We start from the raw sequence: 25,091 nt of genomic DNA, 5'->3' as shown, positions 1-25,091 counted from the left end.
CAGATGGAAAAGCGCTATATAAATGCAGTCCATTTGATCGCCGGCCACTAGCACTAAGCTTCACCTAAAGACCCAGAATTTGGATAAAGTTGAGCCTGCGGCCCGCTCCGTTTCCTAATAAAATGAATTAAAAGAGAGGCACCACCAAGGAGCTGCCCTGGGTCCTGGATGACAACAACCCAGGCAGACAACTGGTCCATCCCCACATCTCAAAAGAATCCATCTATCTGCCACAGCCAGGTGAAAGGTGGGCATCTCCCACCCTGGCCATCTCCAGCTATTGGGGTCCTCAACACTCAGGCACCTCTGTGCTGGATCATGCCCCCCAAAAATGTGCCACATGAACAAAATGTCAAAGATAACATTCCCTCACACTACAAGTGATACTCCTCATCTTACACTCACTAAGTACCCACTCCTTTGCCACTAAGGATACCCAAGGATTCTCCGAGGAGATCGACAGACATCCAGTCGTCAGCGGCTTTTTCTTCGAAAGATTCATCGCCTTGACACCTACTCACTGGGAATAGCCTCCTATTCCTTTTTTCTTTTTAATTCTTTATTAAATGTTGAAATACACCGTTTAAGAATACAAATGAATTTCACCATTTCAATTGCACCATTGGTTGCTTATTATTTCACACAGTAAAACAAGCATGTTGCATTCTTGTGTGTTCAAGATAATATTTTAATACTTTTCTGTGTTGTGGCATACTTACAGGTTTTATTCATTCCATATTTATTTATTTATTTATTTATTTATTTAATAGAACTATCTTTTTAAAAACATGCCTATATACACATGTATTTTTACAGTGGGTCTTTTAATTGAGTGCATTTTACTCTATGCAATACTACTGCAGTCATCCAAATATTAATATATATAATTGAAAAAAAATGCGCCCTATATTTTCGAACGCGGCGGAATACCAGTTTTTGGCCTTCGCCTACAGGCGTAAGTGTCATCGGTGGCGCAGCAGCGGGTGTGCTTCGGTGTTTTACGGGTGGTTCACCTAAGCTGCCTTTTCCTATTTTCACCCGAAAGAAAGGAAAACTATCGTCCTGAAAACAGCCACGGGGGAGCAGCTTGACTCTGGTAAACATTGTGTGTTCAGTACGTGTTGTATAAAAAGGTATTTACGGCGCGTTAATGGCTGTTCGGCTAAAGAAAATCATCTTTAATAGGGAGGGGGCTCCGGTGGGGTTTTCTGATTTGGAAGACAGCACGGCAGGTTTTGTACGGTGGCGCTTGGAACTACTTTTCATATGTCCTGGCTAGCTATGCTAAGCTAGTTAAATCGAATTTTAAAGAAGGCGTGGGGTTTGTGTGCAAGTATCGATTTAGTTAATGGAAGGACTCATTCCCATTACAGCTCCCATCGAGACTGTTTCGGGACGAGTCTTGAGAATTTTGGATTGACGAAGCCTTAAGTTGTTTGTTTATGTTAGCTAACTAGCTCGCAGGTTAGCTACGCTCGCTAGGTTACCCGTGTGAGCTTTCAAGGTAAGCTAGCCAACCTGTTAGCTAGCTGATTAGCTCTGTTATCTTTTGCCGTTGAGAAACGGCCTGTGTGATGACACATTTAAAACTTTTGGTCGGGGTTTTCTTTGGCCATTGTGCTCGCAGTTGGACCCAGTATGAGAGGAGGAGTCGTGGAAGTGATCGTGGGGCGGAGGGTGGTAGTTTGTCTCGCTAGACACCCAAGCTGCGAGGTCAGAACTTGGCCGCTGTAGGGGGAGGGAGAGAAATATGCCTTTGATGTTTCTTTTGCTGCTGAATGGTGAATTGTGTTCATGCTGGCCTGGAAATACCCACCGCTTTGCTCTTTCGGCTGGTGGTGGAGGCTCGGCGTTTCCCCTCACAGTTGCGTTAGCAAACCAAACAAGCGACCGACTCAGAGCCAGCGCACCAGACAACGTTTTTATTATTCTTCACGCCACGCAGCAGGAACACATGTCACGTTTAGACGTGGCTTTGGCAAACAAGAGCTCAAGGTTGAGTGAAGTTGGCTTCTTTTCCCCCATGTGCTTATTTCCTTTTTTTTAACAGACATATTTGCTGTGCAGGCTGAGGGCAGGCGAGAATAATGGCTACCCAGTGTAAGTATAAAAAATGCACAATAATTCATGACATATATCCCTCATAAGAATTTTGGTTGAAAAAAAAAAAAAAGATGGGATACTGTAACCCAATAGGCAAGGTGAGCACCTTACGTTAACCCATAATAATAATGGTGACATTGATTTATAGAGTGCCTTATTATTGCTAAAGCACTTACAAAGTGCGTTATGCAATCACTCGCACATTGACACATCTTGGTGGTAGTAAGCTACTAGTGTAGCCACAGCTGCCCTGGGGCAGACTGACAGAAGTGTGGCTGCCATTCTGCGCCTATGGCCCCTCCGACTACAACCTCATTCATACACATTCATTAATAAGCATTTCTTTGATTGTGGAAGGAAACCGGCGTACCCGGAGGAAACCCATGCGGACACGGGGGAGAATATACAAACTCCACACAGAAAGGGCGGGAAGCGACAACTTTTTTGCTGTGAGGCATCAGTGCTAACCACTACACCACCGTGCTGACAATAGGCTTGTTTTTTTGTTGCATCTTATGTTTCTCCTTCAAGCGAAACACTTACATCTAAGAAGAATCCCACATTTATACTTTGAGGATGACATCAGTATAGAGAATGGGCAACTTAGTTAATAGGATATTGTTCTGGGTAGAGGTTGCTATATTTTAGGGCATGCAAAACAATAGGAAGTGGCTATTTGTATGTAGCTGTGTTAATAATTTCAAATTCTATTTTGTACATAGTGCAGTCTTCTTAGGATTAATGGTTGTCATTAATGTAGTTTTGGGATCTACGTATCAGCAAATACATGTACAAGTAGGCTGTGTAGCCTCATGATCATGTGACCTATATTGACTGAGAGAGATGCTGCAGACCAAAATAATTATATGAATGTGGCTACATATGGATAGCCGCTGCCAAAACATTAACAATGGTGATGGTGACTGTGACAAACAAGAAGCCTAATCAACAGAGGAGGGGGTTGGGGGGGACCCATGGATGGACACTGATAAGAGCAACGTGAAGAAAGAGGCAAAGGAACTATTTTTAGAGAAAGTAAAGTAGGGCAATTATTTTAATGAGCTATTAATTGAATGATTTTTTTTTTTTAAAGTTAGGTGTCAGGCCCACATTTGTCAAAAAAAAAGGGGTTAAAACTCTGTCAGTGTTATCCAGAGTCCAAGATGATTCCTTCGGATATCTTGTTTCGCCCATAGCTTAAATATATTCAATTTGCTGCCAGATAGGATCAAAGCAGCTAGCAAAAAAAACAACAAAAAAAACAGAAAATACTCACATTTAAGTAGTTCAAAGAGTTTAAATATTAAAAAAAAGCCTCAAAATGTAAACCGGTTACCAAACCGGTTGATTAAACAATAGAACTAGCAGAATCAGTCTTTATGAACACAATGGTCAGTGATCTAAGGAACCTACAAACATTACTTCCAACAAATGGAATTGCTGGCCAGTCAGCTAACTGGGCAAAGTTAACAGAGTAGTACCCTACAACATGTACACACTGGTAGTGTTAGTCTCACACAATAGTTAAGTGTGTTTTGATATCTTTTGTGAAAGTACCTTGACCAAATAAACATGCATTGCAGAATATTACTGAAGATATTGTTTTTCCTTATAGCTGCAAACGATTCCATTCAATGTCTCTTTATAATATTGAATTGGTGGACACCTTTGTTCATTTTCTAACCTGGATAACTGAAAAAGTATGCTCAGTTTCCTCATGGTTTTCCATGCCAGTTAAAAACAAAAAAGATTATGGCAAACATTTCACCATTAAGTAAGCTTTTCTAAAAGTTAGATCACATTTAAACACTCTTTCTCCATTAACACATAATCTGTACAGTAACTTCCATGCCATAAACTCATGTATGACAGGGTTCTCGCCAGCGTAGTTGAGCGTAGGGGGGGCCCTATGTTGTGATTTGGATCCCCGGCTTACGCTGTGATTTGGACTCTTATCCTGTCATTTAAGCAGCATAGGGAAGATCCAGCTCTAGCTTTTTTTTTTTTTTTTTTTAGCAAAAGTGGCCATCAAAATGCAAGAAATAGTGTTTCAAAGGCTTATAAATTTCAAGATTTTTTGGGGTAGGGGGGAAATTCTGGACTGTCCTACAATACTTGCGCCTGCAATGCTCATCACACGGCTACGTTGTTGCCCCTATGCTGTGAAAAAAATCCTGGAGAGAATCCTGTATGAGTGCATGCTTGTAATAATTCATCTTGTACAGTGTTACTTGTATGTTGTCACTTAAACATTGTCTTTTTTTCCCCCTCAATATCCATATCTTAGCATTAGATGTCTTCTCCACATTACGATAAAGATTAGTAAAATCTTTTAAGATTATTCTCTTTTTTTTATTGCAGACACAAACTTAAGCATGTTTTAACGTGAAGTTTGCCGTTTCTCCTAATCTTGAATCCTTTTTTTTTTTCCAATTTCTCTCACATTTGTGTAGCTGATTTGATGGAGTTGGACATGGCAATGGGAGACAGCAAGGCTGCAGTGAGCCAGTGGCAGCAGCAGTCCTACCTGGACTCAGGCATTCAGTCTGGAGTCACGACCACAGCACCATCTCTGAGTGGCAAAGGAAACCCCGATGCAGAGGAGGAAGATCCAACTCTGTATGACTGGGAGTTCAACCAACCTTTTACTCCTGAGGCTACAGGTATGTGTTAATATCAGAGGTGGGGAAAGTATTTCTGTGCCTGACTTACTAAAAGAACGGAATTGGATACAGCATTTGTTGCACCTCAGTGGTGTATTTGCCTGAAAAGCGGTGTCTATAATCAGAGTTGGGTAGGATTACTTTGAAATGTAATCCAAAAGTAATCAGATTACAAGTAATCCAACTGTATGTACATACATACATGTAATCCTACCCGACCTTGTCTATATTATTAATAATAATAATAATTGTCAGATGAGGTGTCGGTGGTTAAAATGTGATAGTATTTCTTTTTTAGACATTGAGGGTTATGCCATGACTCGGGCCCAGCGGGTACGTGCTGCCATGTTCCCAGAGACCTTGGAGGAAGGCATCCAGATCCCACCCACACAGCTAGATGCTGCCCACCCTACTGCAGTGCAGCGCTTGGCAGAACCGTCACAAATGTTGAAGCATGCTGTGGTCAACCTCATTAACTACCAAGATGATGCAGAGTTAGCCACTCGTGCTATCCCTGAGCTGACCAAACTGCTCAATGACGAGGATCAGGTATATGTACAAATGAATAAATTCTGATGATGGGTTACAGTACTTTAAACATGTACCAGTTTCACTGACACACTAATGGACATATATATTCATATGGGCATAAGAGGACTGAGAAACTTGAGTACATTATTAGCAGCCCAGTTTGCACCCCTTCTTAATCTGTGTGTTTCTGTCGTATCTGTTTAGGTTGTTGTGAACAAGGCAGCTGTAATGGTGCATCAGTTGTCGAAGAAGGAGGCGTCTCGTCATGCTTTGATGCGTTCACCACAAATGGTTTCGGCAGTTGTCCGTGCTATGCAGAACACTGGTGATGTTGAAACGGCTCGTTGCTCTGCTGGAACCCTGCACAATCTATCCCACCACCGTGAGGGACTCCTTGCAATCTTCAAGTCTGGGGGAATTCCTGCACTTGTGAAGATGTTGGGGTGAGCCGTACTGTCTTGCACCCATCACATAAGACTTTTCCAGTCTTGTGTACTTGGCTGCAATTCCCCCCCCCCCCCCCCCCCAATTTCATCGTTGTTTTGATTACACTTTCATTCGTATGGGTACGTCATTGACATGCATAAACCCCTAAAGTGTAAAGGGCCTTCACTGTCATTGGACATAGAGTAATTTCTCCTCTGCATTTAACCCATCCTAGTTACAGTTAGACACAATCCAACCACTAGGAGCAGTGCGCAGCCACAGCCTGGTGCCCGCGGACCAACTCCAAATGTAGAGGCTGCCTTGGTTAGTGGCAGAGAAAGGAGCAGACCCTAGTGCTGGCTGACCATCTGCAATACAGTGCCAACATTGTGCTGGTCTGCGTACTGAGCTTTCACTCAGGTGATCTCCTGAGTTGAGGGGAAGAGATCATCCTTGAAATCACATGCTGAGGAGATGCTCATCTGATGGTACATGAATGGTCAGCCCAGCATTAATATATGTGGATCATCACAGACTTAACTCTTCAAATGCTCTGACAAAAACCAACACAAAGGTGGTATATCAGTTGGTATTAAAGGGGCATTCTGGAATTTTTCTATATATATATATTTTTTTTAATCTTCTTTCCTGTGTTTTGTATATGTTCCTATTGAGCTCAGTAAATGTAAAGTAACAAACATTGATTTATGATTCTGTGCAGTGTTTCGCCAAAACAGGCTAAGTTAATATGTCAACTGTATAATCAGAAGTTTTTAAGTGTTGTTACATACTTATTGAGGTAAACAAGCGCACGGGTAGGTTAAAACTAGTCAAATATTTTTGCATTTCGAACAGTTGCAGCCAGCCAGCCGCAAAACATCAAGCAGCCTTGTCAGATCTTTTTAATATCGAAAACGGTGACATGTTAAACTAACACTGGTTCCCTTGGATGAAACCTCCGATGGTGTAGCTTTTTATTTGTTGACGAGCTGAGCGTCTTTATAGCTAAATTGGTCTGTCTTGATTTGTTTTTGTCCCCAGCTCACCAGTGGATAGTGTGTTGTTCTATGCCATCACCACACTTCACAACCTGCTGCTGCATCAAGAAGGGGCCAAGATGGCAGTTCGCCTAGCTGGAGGACTGCAGAAGATGGTGGCCTTGTTGTCTAATACTAACGTCAAGTTCCTGGCAATCACAACTGACTGCCTGCAGATCTTGGCCTATGGCAACCAGGAGAGCAAGGTATTGGAATATGAACTGATGACTCTGTCAGTTAGCATTTAGTAACTTCTTCTAGGTTGAAAAGCTGTCACCCCTTCATGTGTGTGTGTTGTGAGTCTTCTTAAATGATAAAGTTAATGCTATTGAAGCAGGTGTTTAAACACCCTCCAGGATTTTGTTTGTGTCTTTGTACTTTTTGTGCACAGACATAACATGTTTCTTGACTGAATGAAAATTATTTGATTAGGACCAACATGCTGGTACGGTGATCATATGCACAAAGGCGGCAGCACCCCCCACCCCCACTATCTTGTTCTTTTAGTTATTCTAAGAAGTTGAATTTTTTAGTTTATAATCCAAAAGCATGTCTTTCATTACCAGTGTAAAGGCCCATTTACATGAGTGCATTTGCTTCGTGCAATAGCACGGATGTCGTTGTGACGATCCCACCTGCTGTGTTCATAGCTGGACGCCGTTCTTTGTTCTACCAGCTGCCACGCACACTGCGCTGGACGCTGCGTATATAAAATATTTATTTCGATGCAGATTAATTGTTTTTTTTTTTCTGCAAATTGCAAGTTTATTCACTGTATCATTTGCAGAAAGTTGGGTAAGTGTTAAATTTCTTGATGCTAGCCTTGGCGCTTGCCAAGACTTTTTTTTTTTTTTTTTTTTAAGTTTGTGGTCTTCAGTTTTAGGATTTTACTAATTTACTCGTGTCATTTCTCGCCATATTAGGCCACTGTCCGTTTTATTGTACTTTGCTCTCCATGTTGTAGAATATATTTTGGGGATCTCGTGTTTCTAAACAACTTCTTGAAGAATTCTGTTGATAATGTCTGTTTTTAGGAAAGCTCTCCTAACTTGTTAACATCAGTAACCCAAATTACAGAAGGATTTTCAGTTTGTTTGACTGTTTAGCAGCTGCTTTGACATGATAATGCTTTTAGTGTCGAGCACATTCAGAAAAACACAGGTGATTAGCAGTGATGTTTAATTTACTGCCTGCAGCAACGCAGCAGGAAAGGGCAGAAGTCTTCAGCAGCTCTTTGTTTTAGTGGGGTACTTTCAGAAATCTTCAGGCTTGGCAGCCCTCAGCTTTTGTACAGTGAACTCTCAGGCCTGCACAACAACGGGAAATGTCATCATAAAATTTAAGCTCTCACTGGTAATATTTTGTAGTCAATGTGTACATTGTCTTTCTTGTCAATTTTAGCTCATCATTCTGGCCAGTGGTGGTCCCCAGGCCCTGGTCAACATCATGAGGACATTCACATATGAGAAACTGCTGTGGACTACGAGCAGAGTTCTCAAAGTGCTTTCTGTTTGCTCAAGCAACAAGCCTGCCATTGTAGAAGCTGGTACGTGCAATGCCAATGATATTAAAATAGAATAGACCCCTGGTACACTGGGATATGTATCACAAATGCAGGCTTGCATGGTCATACAATTGTGGGACTCTTTGCAGCTGCTTTAGCTATATTAAAGAAGTACTTGTGGCATGTTAAGAGGTGTAAGGTGGCTTATGTTTGCTTTGTCTTGTGTATGTGTAGGAGGTATGCAGGCGTTGGGACTCCACCTGACAGATCCTAGTCAGCGTCTTGTCCAGAATTGCCTTTGGACTCTGAGGAACCTTTCAGATGCTGCCACTAAACAGGTATCTCTTGCTTGGTAATGTCTTGTTTGTTTCTGAGTTCAGTCTTCAGAATGGATGACATTGGCATATAGTGTCATTTCAGCTGTTTAATCACATTAGAAGTGGCTGCTTTGTTGTAAAAGTTACAGTACAGAATACATACTGCATTCCTCAGTTAGTTTCCAATCTGGGAGATTTTTGCATGTGTTGTGTATCTCCTCCTCTCACTATAGTATAGAATAACTGTTAAAGAAAAAAGATGATTTGGATTTTGAGGCTTCAGAGCCACTTAACTTTATAGTTTACCATTTTATAGTGTTTGGATAGTTTACATTGTATGAGAGAAACGCTAAGAATGGACACTGCTGTTTTTCATCTTTTGTTTTTCTTTCTTTCATTCATTCCCACCCCTCGGTCTCTCCAGGAGGGAATGGAGGGTCTCCTCGGTACTCTGGTCCAGTTGCTGGGCAGTGATGACATCAATGTAGTGACATGTGCTGCTGGCATTCTCTCCAACCTGACCTGCAACAACTACAGTAACAAACTCATGGTTTGCCAGGTAATGCCTTTTGGGAAACACTGGTGGTTTAAAATTGTGTGTGTGTGTGGGTGGGTGTGGTATTGTGCATTTCTGGTAGCTTGGTAGTGTAATGTGATTTTTTATTTTTTTTTTCTTCTTTGTACGTGGTAATACTTAAATGTCTTGTTGCATTAGGTTGGTGGCATTGAGGCTCTGGTGCGAACAGTCCTTCGGGCTGGTGACAGAGAGGACATCACAGAGCCAGCCGTTTGTGCGCTACGTCATCTCACCTCTCGCCACCAGGATGCTGAAATGGCCCAGAATGCTGTGCGCCTTCATTATGGCCTGCCTGTTGTGGTCAAGCTACTGCATCCTCCATCCCACTGGCCACTAATCAAGGTCTTGATTGTTTACTATAAATGTCCTCACATGTACTTTTCTGATGTCCGGAAATGAGAGAGGAACAATATTAACTTGAAAGGGGTTTTATTTATTTTCTCCTATCTTGTCTAGGCTACGGTTGGGCTTATTCGCAACCTGGCTCTTTGCCCTGCTAACCACAGTGCCCTGAGGGAGCAGGGAGCCATCCCCCGTCTAGTTCAGCTGCTTGTCCGGGCTCACCAGGACACTCAGAGGCGCACTAGTATGGGAGGCAACCAGCAGCAGTTTGTGGTGTGTAACCAAATTAACATAAACATAACCTCTGTTTGAGAATTTGTTCATCTCATTGACTTCTTCTGCTTTCAAATGAATAGGAGGGAGTCCGTATGGAGGAAATAGTGGAAGGCTGCACAGGGGCTCTGCACATCCTGGCCCGGGATGTGCACAACAGAATTGTCATCAGAGGGCTTAATACCATTCCACTCTTTGTTCAGGTAAACTGGCAAGGCATTTCTTGTTGACTATTCTTAAATGGGCTAAACCATACAGTCCTATATAACTACCGTATTTTCTGCACCATAAGGCGCACCGGATTATAAGACGCGCCCTCAATTAGCGGGTACTTAACCCTTACAAAAGGCGCACCGGATTATAAGGTGCGCCCTCAATTAGAGGGAACTTAACCCTTACAAAAGGCGCACGCTAAAACATATAGTCTACAAAAAAAAAAAAAAAGTCACGGAAGCAAAACGGTGAGTTTATTTGAACTTTTTAACAACTTTGAACTACCGGTATTTAACAATATGGTACTCACATTATTTTTATTACAGTTCTGTCACAAATCCATCGAAGTCTGAATTGAACAGTTGGTCTTCTAGCTGTGGCCACCTCGCTTTGTTTCTGCGGAAACTCCGTTTGGTCTTTTTAATTTGGTGCAGTTCATTTTCTTGTTTCCTCTCGCAGCTGCTCTATTCCCATTAACAACCGCGTAACTGATAGCCTGCAGTTTGAATTGTGCCTCGTAAGCATGTCTCTTCGCTGGCGCTATTTTCGGGGGTCCTTAGACAAACGTTGTTTTGCAGGATACCTGTAGTATACGGTAACTACCGGAGGAGTGGCGGAGGTAAGTGTACGTAACACAGACTCACGGACTCTTCTCTGATTGGTTTATCGCTGGCAGCGTACGTACTCTACGCTACCAGCGTATGTACTTTACGTATTACGTAATGTTCTCCGATTGGTTTATCGCTGCCAGGGTATGTACTCTACGCTGCTAGCGTACATACTTTACGTATTACGTCCTTGTGTCAGCGGGAAATGGTCCGATATTCCGACGATCAAAGACAACGTCAGTCGTTTTTACAGATTTTGGAATTCAGTGCGCACATAAGGTGCACCGGATTATAGGGCGCATGGCCGATTTTTGTGAAAATTTAAGGCTTTTAGGTGTGCCTTATGGTGCGGAAAATACGGTATATTTTAAATCTCTGCAGCACTCATATTAATACAATAACATGCTTTTGGAGGGCGGTATGCATTTTCAGAGGCCCGACATCCATGCCATGTCTAACTCGGGCGAATATCTGTCATTTTGGGCATGGACGTCGGGCCTCTGAAAATGCATACCACACGACAACTGCATGTTATTTGCATTATTAGCACTTATGAGTATTCTGCCCTTTATAAGTTCAGCTGAGTGATGTGGTTTTGTACGCTGCCCTGGATCGCCCTCTGGTGGTTGCTTAGCATTAGTGTTTTGTTGATAGTGGAAGGAAAGAAGAAGAATCCAAGATGGTGGTACACAGCTCCGGGTTGTTCATGTGTTGAGCCGATGTTAACTTATAACGTTGTTGCCTTGAACAAGATTTGTCCGTAAGTATTGTGATAAGACAGAATCATAATTTTCTTTTTGTTCTGTGTAAAATATGCACAAATTTGTATGTTTCTGTTGAGTCGTGAGCAAGCTATTGTGCTAGCCTACGATTAGCATGTAAAGAGCTAGTTTGCTACGTGAGATAGCTAACATCTTTTGTATATTTTGTATTTCCTTTAGTTTTAAGACGGCCTAAAGAGGGCAGTGGTCAGAGGCCATTCTACAAATAAACCAGCACAAAGGGATATAAAGTCTGATTATTTGAAGCGTCGTTAACTCGCTGTCTAGCTGGTGAAAACTTGATACTTCAGAGTGAGGACAGCACACTGAGATACACAACACGTGGAATCACGTTAACAGTATTTAATGTTATTTCAAAATGCACTACACCCAGCAAACGCGTACATAAAAAGTTGGCTCACTTTAACTTTTGTTGTGTTGGCTGGTACCGCGCTGCTCTCCAAATTCGCCAGGGCGTCCTCATCAAGCTGGCTGCTTTGGCTGCTGTTCATTGTCATACTATCCATGATGAATTCATCCGGAATATCCATATTGGGACCAACACACACACTTCTCGCCTTTTCATGTTATCGTCTGTGGACAGTTCTTGACTTCCGCGTGCTAAAACGTCATCACTTGTATTGGGATACCCGCCCGTTACTGCGGGCAGGTATGGACAGGTAGTGTAAATGTAAATCTAAGCTACCGGCCCAGCAACGCCTCAGTAAGTGATAATAATGCGGGATCGTGTTTTTGACAGCAAAAGTATATTAGACCCTTATTATCTCTGTCTTATTTATTTATTTATTTTTCTGCATGCCATGTACTCCAGTTGCTATATTCTCCAGTAGAGAATATCCAGCGTGTAGCAGCAGGTGTGCTGTGTGAACTGGCTCAGGACAAGGAAGCTGCTGAGGCAATCGAAGCTGAGGGAGCCACTGCACCACTCACTGAGCTCCTGCACTCTCGTAATGAGGGCGTCGGTGCGTATGTTTGTATAAAAAGAGACTCCACATGTTTGTAATTGCAATTGTCATTTTCAGTGTGTTTTTCTATTTGTCCTCTGATTAGTACTCTAGATTTGGGTTAGATGCACATTTTTTTTCCTGTTATGATTATGGCTGCATGTTGCAGAAGCAGTCAAAGGCGTGACTGTATTTGATTATATTTATCTGCTCATTCCCTCATCAGGCAGTTTATATAAGCTCTTGCATCTCTTAGACATGTCAGTCAGGGTTTTCTGATTTCTCAGTTGCATTATATAGAACTTCTGCTCCTATTACGTGCTGGTTTCAGACTGTTGGCTCTCTCAGAATGTTAGTTTTGTTCTTTGCTGCATCAGCACTCATGTCTGTGACTTTGTCAACAATGCATTCCTTAATGATTTAAGGCCAGTATTTAGTCCTCTGCTATTGCATGTCTGTGTCACTTCTGGCAGATATAAACAAAAGAATTATGGGTAATCTGGTGATGCAGAGGCTTTTTGACGTGCTGTTATGCACTGCTGCTGTCATCTCTGTTACATGGTGGGCCTGAACTGTGACAGAATAATGGAAAAAATGAAAGAGTTGGATAGCTATATTAAAACATTGTGGGTTTAGGAAATGGATGTTTATATTAAAACATGCAAATGAGTTTTATGACATTGAAATTGGATGCTGTACTTGCAGGCTGAAAACTCATAGTTCCTCTTTCTGGGCTACTATGCTGCACTTTCTGGAATTGTATGTGCCACTATTAACAGTGGAAAAACTGTAAAGGGGAGCAGACACACAACAGTCTGTGCATGTTGGGTCACAACGCTAATGTGCATAAATGAAACCAGGCTTTAATCTTTACACTGACCTAGGCTCAGTAAAAAAAATGTAGTAGTCATTTAAATGCAGTGTAAATACAAATGTTTTCAACTTGGGGAGGCTAAAGCCGGGTTCACACGGCAGGATAATTAGGCCGATATTGGACCCAATCTTCCCCTTCCGACAATCTTAAGGACGCCCCGACAATCGTGATGACGTCAAAGATAATCTTATCAGATATTCCTGTTGTGTGGTGGGTTAAGAGCGCCAATCAGAAAGCGAGGTGACAGACGCACGGAGCGGAAAATAAAATCAAAACAGCTCTTCTGACTTACCAGAAAGTCCGGTGGTCGCGCTGTCTCCACTTCTTTAAAGAACACCTTTCCTTTTCCTTTTTTTTTTTTTTTTACCATTTTTCCCTCTGTTTTAAATAGTCCACAAAGTACCTCTGTTTGTTTACTCTGAAGTCACGTTTAATCTCGAGAGATTTTGGCGAGATTTCCTGTCTGAACTGTAAATGTTCGTGTGTTAAATCTGTTCGTGTGTGGTGGTGTTATTACCGTGTGGCTGAACACCACACACTGTACGACCAAACCTGTTAGATCCATGATTTTTTTATCTTCACATGTGTGGTCTCTCAGGTTTTGGAAACCTAAAGATAATTTTAAAATCCTGTCGTGTGAACCAGGCTTAAGATGAGTATTACTTGCATTTTAGGCAGCCTCAGCTTTGACATTTTGGCCATGTGGTGCTTGATGCCACAGGTGCTTGAGTGACAACTTGGCTGGAAAAAGCCAAGGGGGGTGCCCACACTTCATGTGGCTGTGGCAAATAGGTTATTTTACAGATGTGGGGATAGACCGACTGTCTGCATGGGTGGTTGCCATCCAGGATCTTAAGCGGATCTGTGGTGTCATGGATAAGGGAAGGCACGGCAGCAGGATCTTCCTCAGACTTAAATGACAATTTTGTCCCCCCTCCCCCCATGTTTTTTTTCTTTTCTTTTCTTTATTACTTGAGGCCAAATCCGTTGAGAAAATTTTAGGGGGTGGGGGTAAGAATGCAAAAAAAAATTAATGCCAGGAGTACCTTTAGGGGCTTTCAGTGGCGTATTCGTAGAGCTGCTCATTGCAGCGTTGTTTCATTTAAATATGGCCGAAATACGCGCGTACTCATCCTTTAAGTGTTCGTTCATACTTGCAGCTGCGTGTGTTTGCGTTTTAATGTGTGCACACAGTCGTGTGTGCCATGATGCACCAGTTTCAGTGCTATTTTCTGCCTCTGTGGAAGTGCGCTCTGCTGCATGGTGTGGTGTGGCTCAAAAACAGTCATTTAACATTATTATTATTTTTTTTTTATGCAGCGAGTGCGAGTTTATTTTAGAGTCACAACTCTTTTCAGCTTTGATCAGACTGATCGATCAGGGTGTTTGATGAGCGCACCGCCATGTAGCGAGTGCGCGTTTATTTTAAAGAGTCGCAGCTGATTAGACACACAGAGAGAGAGAGAGAGAGTGAAGGAGGGAGAGCGTGCGCGTGAAAGAGCGGGTTTATTTTATTTTAAGGAGTCTGATAGAATACGCCACTGTGACAGGCCCCTTTGTTTAATAAAATTGTCATCTATTCAGAACACTGAGTGGTCTTTGTTATCGCCGACGCAGCAAGTTCAATCAGTCCGTCAGTCAGCCGAACGCGGAAGTAACGCTGTGCTGATCAGTGACCAGTATGAAGTAGGTGCACAATGAGCATGTAGTGTAAGGGAGGCAACTGTGTAGTCTTTCAACTTCCAATATTCAGTAGTTTTCCCTCCAACAAATCATAAAAACCGAGACGTATCGAAGCGCAGTCGACGCTATTACTTGCGCACGTTTTCATTGGTTATTACAAAGCTTTTGCCCAGTCAGCGCAAAGGTTATATATGCGTTTCTCCCGCCCTTTCTTCGGTGTTGCGCACACACACACACACACACAGTCAGTGGATTATGTAAACAGACGTTTTGACGTTATTGTAATGTGCTAGAACATTGTAATTATATATACATATATACACGTGATGACTGTTATAGGTGGAGATCACATCGACTAAATATAAACCTTATATGGTCTGACTATTCAATGGACATAGAACATTGGATTATACATGTACATGTATTTGAGGATATACATGTATGTTTGTTGACAAGTGTGCCATGCTGAAAATCAAGTAAGTCTAGTTATGAAAAAATATTTTGTTCACAAAAATACACATGTACAGTAGATGGTCTTAGTAAGGGTTTACAGTTTGAATTATTGATATGAACACCTGGCATTTATAGTAGTTTTTAATATAATTTTAGTGCAGTTTACATGTTTTAAAACAGCAAAAATGCTTTGGCTTCAGACCCCCTGGCCAGGGCTCCCGCCGGGGCCTGCGGCCTCTGGACCCTGGCTTATTTTCCTCTGAAAATCTCATCCCTGGATATCTCAAGATCCAGTTTCATTCATATTTAGCATAAGGGTGTATGGGGTGATTTTCCCTGACACTTTGTATTGTTGATTTGTGGGGACTGAGGGTATATGTCATCTCCTGATGACTCTTGTTTACATTTGCCGTGTAGGGAAGCTTGGAGTGTTTAGCTGCAGAGGTTCATGTGTGCAGACCTGCTGCCCTGTATGCATTTTTCTTTCTAGACACATGAAAAATTTACGTTCATGAAAAAACGTGATAAACAAAACTAATTTCAAATCCTAACTTTCCCCTCAATTTGTGTTTTGTGTGTGTGGGGTTTTTTTTTTTTTTTTAAATCACTGCTTCTGTTCTGCCTACCTGATTTCATCACATCACATCCTTTAGCAACAGTTAGACCTGAAAGTGTTTAGTGGTGGGTTCTGTGTGCGCTAGTTGGCAACTGTTGCTCAATATTTCGTTCAAATAAATTTGGGCAACCGTACTCTGAAAATTATCCAAATATTTGGCCGTGAGTTTAAAACTATACTTCTTCTTTGTTGGAAACATGCTATAGTAACTTAATTTTTCTTATATTTCTTTACATTTACTGTGATGAATATGCACATGTACCTTGGCAGCTAAACACTCCATGCTTCCTGACAGTCTAATGATATTTTTGCATATTCAGTGGCCAGGGGAAGTATTTTTTTGCAATGTCTTCTGTTTGCCCCGTACACTTCCCCTGTTTTAACAAACTAAATATTGAAGTGATTTGATTACAATCTCATCTCTAAGTGAGGTATTTAACACAAAACAAAAACAGGGCTCAGGTTAACAAAAATGTCAGAATTTTCCTTTGGCGACATTATTGAACATGATGTGATTTCAATGTAAAGTTTCTTTGTAAAATGTGCAAATGAGTCTGTAATCACACTTTTGGCAGAGCTATTGGATAAAACAGTCAGACCACTTTTTTTCCACTGATCACCTAAAATTCATTCATTTTCTGTACCCACTTACTCCAATCAAATGTCATGGAGCTGGACCCTATCCCAGCAATCATAGGGGCGAGGTACACCCTAAATGGGATGCCAGTCGTGGGGCCACGTGTAGATGGACAAACTCAGTCACACTCGCATGCACACCTACATTCAATTTCAAGTGTCCACCTAGCCTTTGTTTCTTTGGAAGTGTGTGGAAGCCAGAAGGACTCTGCGCAAACACGGAGAACGTGCACACTCCTCACAGAAAGGCCCATTTAGGAAGTGATTCCATGACCTTCTTGCTCTGAGGCAACAGTACAAACCACTAAGTCACCTTGCCACCTTCACATGAAATTGTTTCACATTTTCCCCAGAAATTAATAGTGTATATACTACCTGACATGATGTACAGTTCCATAATTTTCCAAGACAACCTGTAGCATGTGGGACAAGCATGTAATTGTTTTCATTTTTCATACATGTTCATATAAAATAAGGTGACTGAATCACCATCTAATTGAGGTAGGTTTGTTTGCTTTAATAGGACTTGGTGGTATAAATCACTTTCCGTACAAACTAAAAGTGTTACTCGGGTTGGGCTGATAAAGGTTAAAATTTTAGGTGGTTAAAAAGCTCAGCACACATGCATTGAACAGTAAGTTGATCTATGTGCTATGTGTACCAGCTAATGTGCTCGTGTCCAAGCTCATCTATGTGACAATGTGCTGTGCATTGTGTTTTGCAGCAACTTATGCGGCAGCCGTCCTGTTCCGCATGTCTGAGGACAAGCCCCAGGACTACAAGAAACGACTATCAGTGGAGCTGACCAGCTCTTTGTTCAGAACTGAGCCTATGGCGTGGAATGAGGTATACATGATGCATAGTAATCTTTAAACGTATTAATAAAAGCGGGATTTTTTTTTAATGTGGCTTATTATTGTTATTAGTGTATATGCTGTAAATATAGTTAATGATTTTCAGTACCGGTGTGATGTCTGTAAACAAATGTTTAGCTGTTACTGTGTAATTTTTTTTTTTTTTAATTCAAAAACCGTTTCATAGGCTTTGTGTAACTTTTTTTTTTCCTGAGAATTACACCTCGCTATGGTGTGGGCATATTATTTCATTATTATTCAGGACCCAACGTAATCATGCTACTGATGGCTGCCGAAAGTGCTAATGCTGTTAGCATACAAAAATCAGTGACCTGGAAATACTGGCGCACAGATTTCTTAGATGAACTGTTAGGACAATTGGCCACACAACAAACCATATTACAGATATTTAAAATAAAATGCTCAGAAAAGATGAGCACGGTCTTGTACCAGGCTGTAAACATGTTTTTTAAGCTCTAAAGTTAGACATTTTAACATAGCAGTCAGCTCCGTTTTGGAGCCAAAGTGGCCTGTCAAGGAACTGCAACTCTTTCTTGTTCTGGATGTGCCTCATTTTGGATGAAATTTGCCTTTTGGTCATTTTAGGGCACAGACACATCCCGGTACTTGTCTTCATAGGGTGCATTTATCAGACTGCAGTAATTGTTGTTGTCTGGTTTAGACTGGAGACCTGGGCCTGGATATGGGAGCTCAGGGAGACCCTTTGGCTTACAGACAGGATGGTGAGTACATTTAACAAATTAAATCCACACTCTTCGTTGCCTCTTTTGTTTGAGAATTCATTATCTTTTGCTTATCGTATTTGATCGTGTGTGTGTGTGAGTAATACATTAATAAATTCTAGCTGTCCATTTAGAATATATTTTCTCTGGACACAAGGATGTTTCATGAACCTGTTAAATTAATCGTGACGTGAACTCTTGTGCAAAAATCCACATATCAATAACTGCAATGGAAATAATATTGCTTTATTGTATTATCCTCAGTACTTAATAATTTGTGTTTTATGTACATTTTATTGTCATTATCAAAAAGCAAAATAAGAAGTACTGGTTGATTAGCTGTTTGCTCAGTTGTGATGCAGAATATTCAATTAAATGGTATAAAGAATTCCACCATAGCAGTAATTGAGGTGGTGATGTCAGTCAACTATAGTCTACCCTCTGAAGCTGGATGAAGCAGAGATCCAAGGTGCCTCTATGAACACCCATGCAGTGGTAACATAACCTTTACCTCATTCTAAGACTGTTTTCTTTTGGCAACTGCTGATCATTTATAGAACTAAGTAGTTGCTATTAACAAACAGTTCTGAGTGATTGTATCCTATTTGGACCAGTTTTGTCATTGCTTTTTTATTAATAATTTCAGATGGAGCCTACCGTACCTACCCAGCAGCCTATGGCCAGGACACCCTGTTGGATCCAATGATGGAAGGTGCTGATTACCACGCAGACACACTGCCAGACCTGGGCCACAGCACTGATCCTTTGCCAGACCTCGGCCACACCCAGGACCTGATGGACAGTAACCAGCTGGCCTGGTTTGACACCGACCTGTAGGATTGGTGAGAGAGACATAACCTTCACACTAAGTTAAAGTGAACCCACACAATAAAGAAATCACTGCTATAAATGGCACCACGCTTATGCACTTTTCTTTGGCCTTGGTATTTTTTTGCAGTTTTATTTGAAAAGAACCTGCATTGTGATTGGCCCAGATCATCTGAAGGAGCATTATGATTGGCCTGTAGAGATGTTGAACGTATAGAAAGAAGTAAGGGGTCATGGAAAGTGCCTGACACAAGAAAACAAGAGCTGGTTTCCATTGGAATGTTTAAGCAAGTTGAACCTGGAATAAGAGAGGAATTAAAATTGCACAATGGAGGTTTTGGAGCAGGTTATCTAAATAAGTGCACATGCGGTGAATCTTAAAGTTGGAAACATGTTTTAGCCTTGCCTGTATTATCAGTTTTTGTTCCCTTTTTTTTTTTAATTTCTTTTTGTATTACTCATTCTCTGTTATGGTACTGACCCAGCTTGCCTTTGTACTAGCCATCTTCATTTCTCTTTAATTGCTAATCACTTGTAATTTTTTTTTTTTTAAACAACGTATATTATATGTAGTGTTAAGTTATAGTGATATTATACAATGTTCCTTTGGTTTATGGCCGAATGTGTAGAACACTAATAATCAGTTGAATTGTACTCTGACTTAAAGTGTAACATTGTGTAGTTTTTTTTATATATATATATATATATAATCTCAAAATGGAGAATTATGCATTCTTTAATATGTGCTTGTTTAAGCATAAAATGTCCAGTGTCACAAATGTTCTAAAGGGGTTAACTGTTAAAGCTGAGGGTGGGGTTGGGGAGAAATCTAGAGACGTGTTTTATATACAGTATCACCGTAGGTTATCAACTATTTTGTATGCTATCATTGGACGTGTGATAGAAAGTCTTTATCGCTATCATTGGTGGTCTAATAAAACCCAGTTTTATGTGCTATCAAAGGTAGCTCGGTTGATAAACCAGTTGTAGTCCTGCTGTGCTTGTTTTGGAGACGAGGTTATGACACGGCTGAACAATAAAGTGGCATTGTATTTGATTCAGTCTGTCGTTTATTCTTCTGTGCTGAAAGGTCTCTGGACAGAGTCTCAGAAGGTGACTACATGGGGGAAGAGGATTTGGTTTTTGCTATGATGCACAGCTAACCAAACAGTATACAAATAATGAATGTTTGAGTTCAGTAGTACGAATATTTCATGAGGTGAAAGCTGAAACATACAATTCAACTCGGCTTTGCCTCGTTGAATTGTATGTTTCAGCTTTCACTAGATTAAATATTTGTTGCTTTGAAAGAATGTAAAAACATTCATTATTTGTTTTATATAACGGTTAAAACAGATACTTGTCATTTGATATTTTATTAATTTATAAACAACAGAAAAGGGACTTACATTTTGGTGTTCCACTGTAACGTGTAGTCCAATGATGCTGTGCACTGAGTTAGGACTTACATTAAAAAAAAAAAACAGTAGTTCCTCAATCCAGTCAAAAATCACATAAAATGACACTACCAAGAATCAGTAATTATGAATTTAGCTTTAAAAAAAAAAAAAAAGGTTTAGCATGTCAAGATCAGATGATGATTGAGATGTACACAAATAAACAAGAGCAATCAAATTTCTGACCTCTACTGATTTGGATTACCACCAAAATTCAGTGGAGTCGCCTTAATATCCATCTCTGGTACAAATTTGTTGAGAATCTGTGAAGTAGTGTTGATGTAATCCTTCAAAGCCTATATAAAGTGAAATCTGGTCTCACCGGCCGAATGGTCCCCCTCTAAAAATTAGTTTGGAGCCGTCTAAAAAGATAATTTGTCATGTTACATTGTCATGGCTTGGTAAAACAGTTGCATGTACTTTTCTTTTTGTTTACAGCTGTAAAAGTATGTGGCAGATTTAACATCTCGTAATCGTTCAGTCGAGCTGTGCTCTGATGCAGTGCGCTGACAGTCACTCGCACTCAGTGTTTCTGAATTGTTTGCGCAATGTTCACTTGGGAGTTTGCGTCATTAATGTGTAATGGAGATTTTGAACATTTCAAAATTTTCTTTGCGCACTTGCAGGAAGCTGGGCACAGTTTACACCGGTTTCCAACGTGTTTGAGACATGTTTCAGTTCAGTCTGCGACACTGGATCACTTCCAAAATTTAATGGTCTTCCATCTGCTAATACCCATCTGTGGTGAAGATTTCATCAAAATCTGTGCAGTAGTTTTGATGTAATCCTACTAAAAGACAGACAAATAAATAAACACTGATTTTGTGATGGCCTTGGAGGATATAACAAAGTGTTTAAAAAGTCGACCCTCTCTTAAAATATCAGTCTAATTTGTAGTTAGTTTTGTTGTGACGATGTGTACATGCCGGCAGTCATGATGGTGACTGAGTGTATTCTCACGGTCCAGGGTTCCTGCTCTTGTGTATTAAAGCACAGACAGAAGAAAAGCAGCGGCTTCAATCAGCAAATATCTGAAAGGAGCAGCCTGAAGGTGCATTCAAGTGATTAAGCATTTCAAATAACTTCAAGGGCTTCAGACTCTTCTTGATGGCATGTTCAAAGGCTTCAAAAGAAGCTTTCACAAAGTCTGATTTTGAGACATGAAATGACTGACTACTGAAGGCTTGTGTGATGTTTCTTTGATGTATTGTCATCCTGATCACTCACTACTTAAAAAGATAACACCCCCCCCCCCCCCCATGGGTATTGCTTAACATTTAATTATATAGCCCCTGATGATGTACACTGAACAAAAATATAAACATATACACTAAAACCTGTTTCTCTCAAATATTGTTCACAAATCTGTTAGTGAGCACTTCTCTTTTGCTGAGATGAGCCATTCCACCTCACAGGTGTGGCATATCAAGATGCTGATTAGAATGATTATTGCACAGGTGTGCCTTAGGCTGGCCACAATAAAAGGCCACTCTGAAATGTGCAGTTTTGTTTTGGTCAGAAAAATGGTCAGTATCTGGTGTGACCACCATTTACCTCATGCAGTGCAACACATCTTTGCATAGAGTTGATCAGCAGCCAGATGCCATTGAATGTGAACGTTCGCCCACTCAAGTCAGTTATGCTGAACATTCTTGCAGTCAGCATGCCAATTAACACACTCCCTCGTGCGACATCTGTGGCATTGTGTGATACAACTGAACATTTCAGAGTGGCCTTTTATTGTGACCAGCCTAAGGCACACCTCTGCAATAATCATGCTGTCTAATCAACATTTTGATATGCCACACCTGTGAAGTGGGAGGGATTATCTTAGCAAAGGAGAAATGCTCACTGACACAGATGTAGACAGATTTATGAACAAGAAATAGGCCTTTTGTGTGTATAGAAAATGTTTTAGAACTTTGAGTTCAGATCATGAAAATGGGAGAAAAACAGAATTCTTGCATTTATATTTTTGTTCAGTGTATTTTGTGGATGTGCAGCTTTCCTGTTTATCAAATGTGTAAACCTGATTTGGAAATACATACCTGACAAATTCATGAAATCAAGACGTTTTTATAACACACAAAAAACGTCTGAAAAATAGCTATTAACTATTGTATGTGTTTCCATCTAACTGAGTCTACAAGTTAATAATCTACTTCCATAAAAATGCTGTTTAATTTTTTTTTCTTTTATAAAACAGAAAATGTTCTTGTGCACATTTGCAAGAGGCCTTGCACGTGATGTCACAGGTAATGTGCAGGGTGGTGTCGCGTGCTGCTGCCGCCATTTTGAAGATCAATTTTAGCCGGTCAGAAAACACTTGGCTGTATAAACAAGCCATCTCAACTCGTCTCTGTTTTTCCACTTTTACACCATGCTAGAGACTTTTTGTGCTGTTCACTGTCACAACAGACGTGGACACAAGGAGAATGTGAGCTACAGGGTTCCAGTGGACACAGCGCAGAATTTTGTGGATTGCTGCAATCGACCGAAAAGGCTGGTTTCCCACTGAATACACACACTTGTGTAATAAACACTTCATATCAGGTACGTTTGTTGTTAAAAGTCACTGGTGAGTGAAATGTGCACCAATTTCAGGAAGAGAAAGGAACGCCGGTGCAACATAGATAATTACACAGACATTTGGTGAGTCCAAAAATTTTACCAAACATTTAGATGTTTTCGATGTTTGGTTAAATCTTAGGACTCTGATGAAGATGTAGTCATACATCGTAATGTTACTCTTTATGTACCTTAGATAAATAATTACGCAAACATCTGTGTTCCTTTCTCTGTTATAAGACCAGGTGAGATCATCACTCATGCTTCTGAAACATTAGTTTCACTGAAACATCACAGTGTTGTTAGTATGTTACTATGCTTTTTACTCTTAAATTCATCTTATGGGGAAACGGAGGGGCCACGGCCACAGCTTTATCTAATTCTGGGTCTTTGAAGTTTAGGGCTAGCGGCCGGCGATCACCTTAGTAGTTCTTTTGTTCTTCTTGTTGCTTAATGCTGACTAATTATACTGTATTTGTTGTCTTTCCGATGCCTGATTCTGTTTTTTTCTCTCTGTTTGAGGTGCAGCTCCATCCAGAGATGGGTGTGGTGTCTACTTCTGCAACCCTCCTGTCCTGTGCACCGGCAACATTTCCTGTATGTTCGTTTTGTAAATTGTGTCGGTAGGATGGCCCAAGCAGTGGGTCACCCCTTTGAGTCTGGTCTGCTTGAGGTTTCTTCCTCAAATCATCAGGGAGTTTTTCCTTACCACATGCCTGTATGCTTGCTCTGGGGGTTGGTAAGGTTAGACCTTACTTGTGTGAAGCACCTTGAGGCAACTTTGTTGTGAGTTGGTGCTATATAAATGAAAATAAATTGAAATTGAAAATTGCTGGCCCTCCACCAAGACTGTGATGTCCTAATGGAGAAGGTTAGGGAGCTCAAGGACACTATAAAGAACACGAAGTTTGATGTGATGAGTCTGATAGATAATGAAAAAGAGAGTGCATGCACTGACAGGACTGCCCTCATAGACCAAGCTGGACGTGGTCTTCGACACAGGTCCCACCTGAAGGCCAAGTCATCTTGACTTTGATCAGACTTGGCATGAACTTGCCTTTGTACTTGCTATATTGTTCAATGTGCCCACTGCCACAGTGTCAAAACTTCAATAATACTGTGGATGTCATGTGTTCTGCTCTCACCAGAGACTTAGTATTTTGTCCGCAAACGTAGATTAAGTTTACCTGTGTCTTTTCTATCCGTTTTCAAGGATTGTGCCTGCATAATAGATCATTTTGAAATTTTTATAGATAAACCCAGTAATCGCAGGGCAAGGGCCCAAACCTATTCACAGTATAAACACCACAACACCATGAAATATCATAATGGCCTTACTCCCCAAGGTGGCGTTGCTTTTATTTCAAAAGGCTGGGGTGGGAGAACAAGTGATAAACGCATCACCAAAAATAGTGAGGTTTTAAATAATTTGGTACTAGGAAATGTTGCTCTTGCAGACAGGGTTTTTCTTGTAGGGGACACTGTTAAACTTTTTAATGCTGCCCGCTTTTACCAACGGTAAAACAAAAAAATTATAATTTTTATGAATCACATTCGTTTTGTTATCCCAGCTGTAGTTTATTGACGGCTCCTAAGTGTAAAAAAAAAAAACAAAAGTTATAATTTTTATAAATCACATTCGTTTTGTTATCCCAGCAGTAGTTTATTGACGGCCCCTAAGTGTAAAAAAAAAAAAAATCCAACGAGCGCTGAGAGATGAGATAAGCACCCGCAAGTAAAACAATGCCTTTGATCCAGAGTAAATATCTAATATCTCATAACTTTCACTGCGGTGCAGAGGACCGACACGACAGGTGAGACTCATGATCTACTACAGCGACGCCTAACGGGAATAGCCGGAAGAACAACAGAGAGCCGCCACCTTGCGAAATGTCTTCGTTCAAAAAATAAAACCAAATAAAAATAATTTTTCTTCCTTCAGTGTTTGGCTTTAAAAATGTCACGACGAAGAATGTCCTTGAAAATAATAATTTAATTGTATTATCTCATACTGTGTACAATAATGAAAACGAAGAATTGCGCACATGTAGACATTGGT

At 40.8% G+C, this 25,091-nt stretch overlaps 1 protein-coding gene and 1 long non-coding RNA gene across 3 annotated transcripts; both read left to right on the top strand.

The window, feature by feature from the left end:
• Positions 1–943: 943 nt before the first annotated feature.
• LOC117501309 (catenin beta-1-like) lies at positions 944–20,064 on the top strand. 2 transcript variants are annotated; one of them, XM_034160155.1, is made up of 17 exons: positions 944–1,096; positions 2,051–2,100; positions 4,557–4,766; positions 5,065–5,315; positions 5,502–5,740; positions 6,765–6,966; positions 8,162–8,306; positions 8,499–8,602; positions 9,006–9,140; positions 9,297–9,500; positions 9,615–9,773; positions 9,857–9,976; positions 12,188–12,338; positions 17,307–17,428; positions 18,119–18,179; positions 18,826–19,021; positions 19,138–20,064. In XM_034160155.1, the coding sequence occupies exons 2-16, from the start codon at positions 2,088–2,090 to the stop codon at positions 19,014–19,016; spliced, it is 2,307 nt and encodes a 768-aa protein (XP_034016046.1). In that variant the 5' UTR covers positions 944–1,096; positions 2,051–2,087; the 3' UTR covers positions 19,017–19,021; positions 19,138–20,064. The 2 variants fall into 2 exon arrangements, with proteins under 2 accessions (XP_034016046.1, XP_034016047.1); XM_034160156.1 differs by lacking the exon at positions 944–1,096 and adding an exon at positions 1,323–1,504.
• On the top strand, positions 11,065–11,596 carry LOC117501311. The gene is made up of 2 exons (XR_004558006.1): positions 11,065–11,363; positions 11,536–11,596. It is a non-coding gene; the product is annotated as an uncharacterized LOC117501311 (long non-coding RNA).
• Positions 20,065–25,091: the final 5,027 nt, after the last annotated feature.

This window comes from Thalassophryne amazonica, chromosome 20 (genome assembly GCF_902500255.1).
Source record: "Thalassophryne amazonica chromosome 20, fThaAma1.1, whole genome shotgun sequence".
Classification (NCBI taxonomy): Eukaryota; Metazoa; Chordata; class Actinopteri; order Batrachoidiformes; family Batrachoididae; genus Thalassophryne; species Thalassophryne amazonica.
The sequence above is the reverse complement of the archived record's forward strand: the minus strand, read 5'-3'. Positions and strand labels throughout refer to the sequence as shown.

What these genes read in the sequence shown, in the direction of transcription:
- LOC117501309 (XM_034160155.1), top strand. An exon ending in TTTTACTCCTGAGGCTACAG is followed by an intron (nt 4,767 to 5,064) that starts GTATGTGTTAAT and finishes TTTCTTTTTTAG; the next exon opens with ACATTGAGGGTTATGCCATG. An exon ending in GCAACCAGCAGCAGTTTGTG is followed by an intron (nt 9,774 to 9,856) that starts GTGTGTAACCAA and finishes TCAAATGAATAG; the next exon opens with GAGGGAGTCCGTATGGAGGA.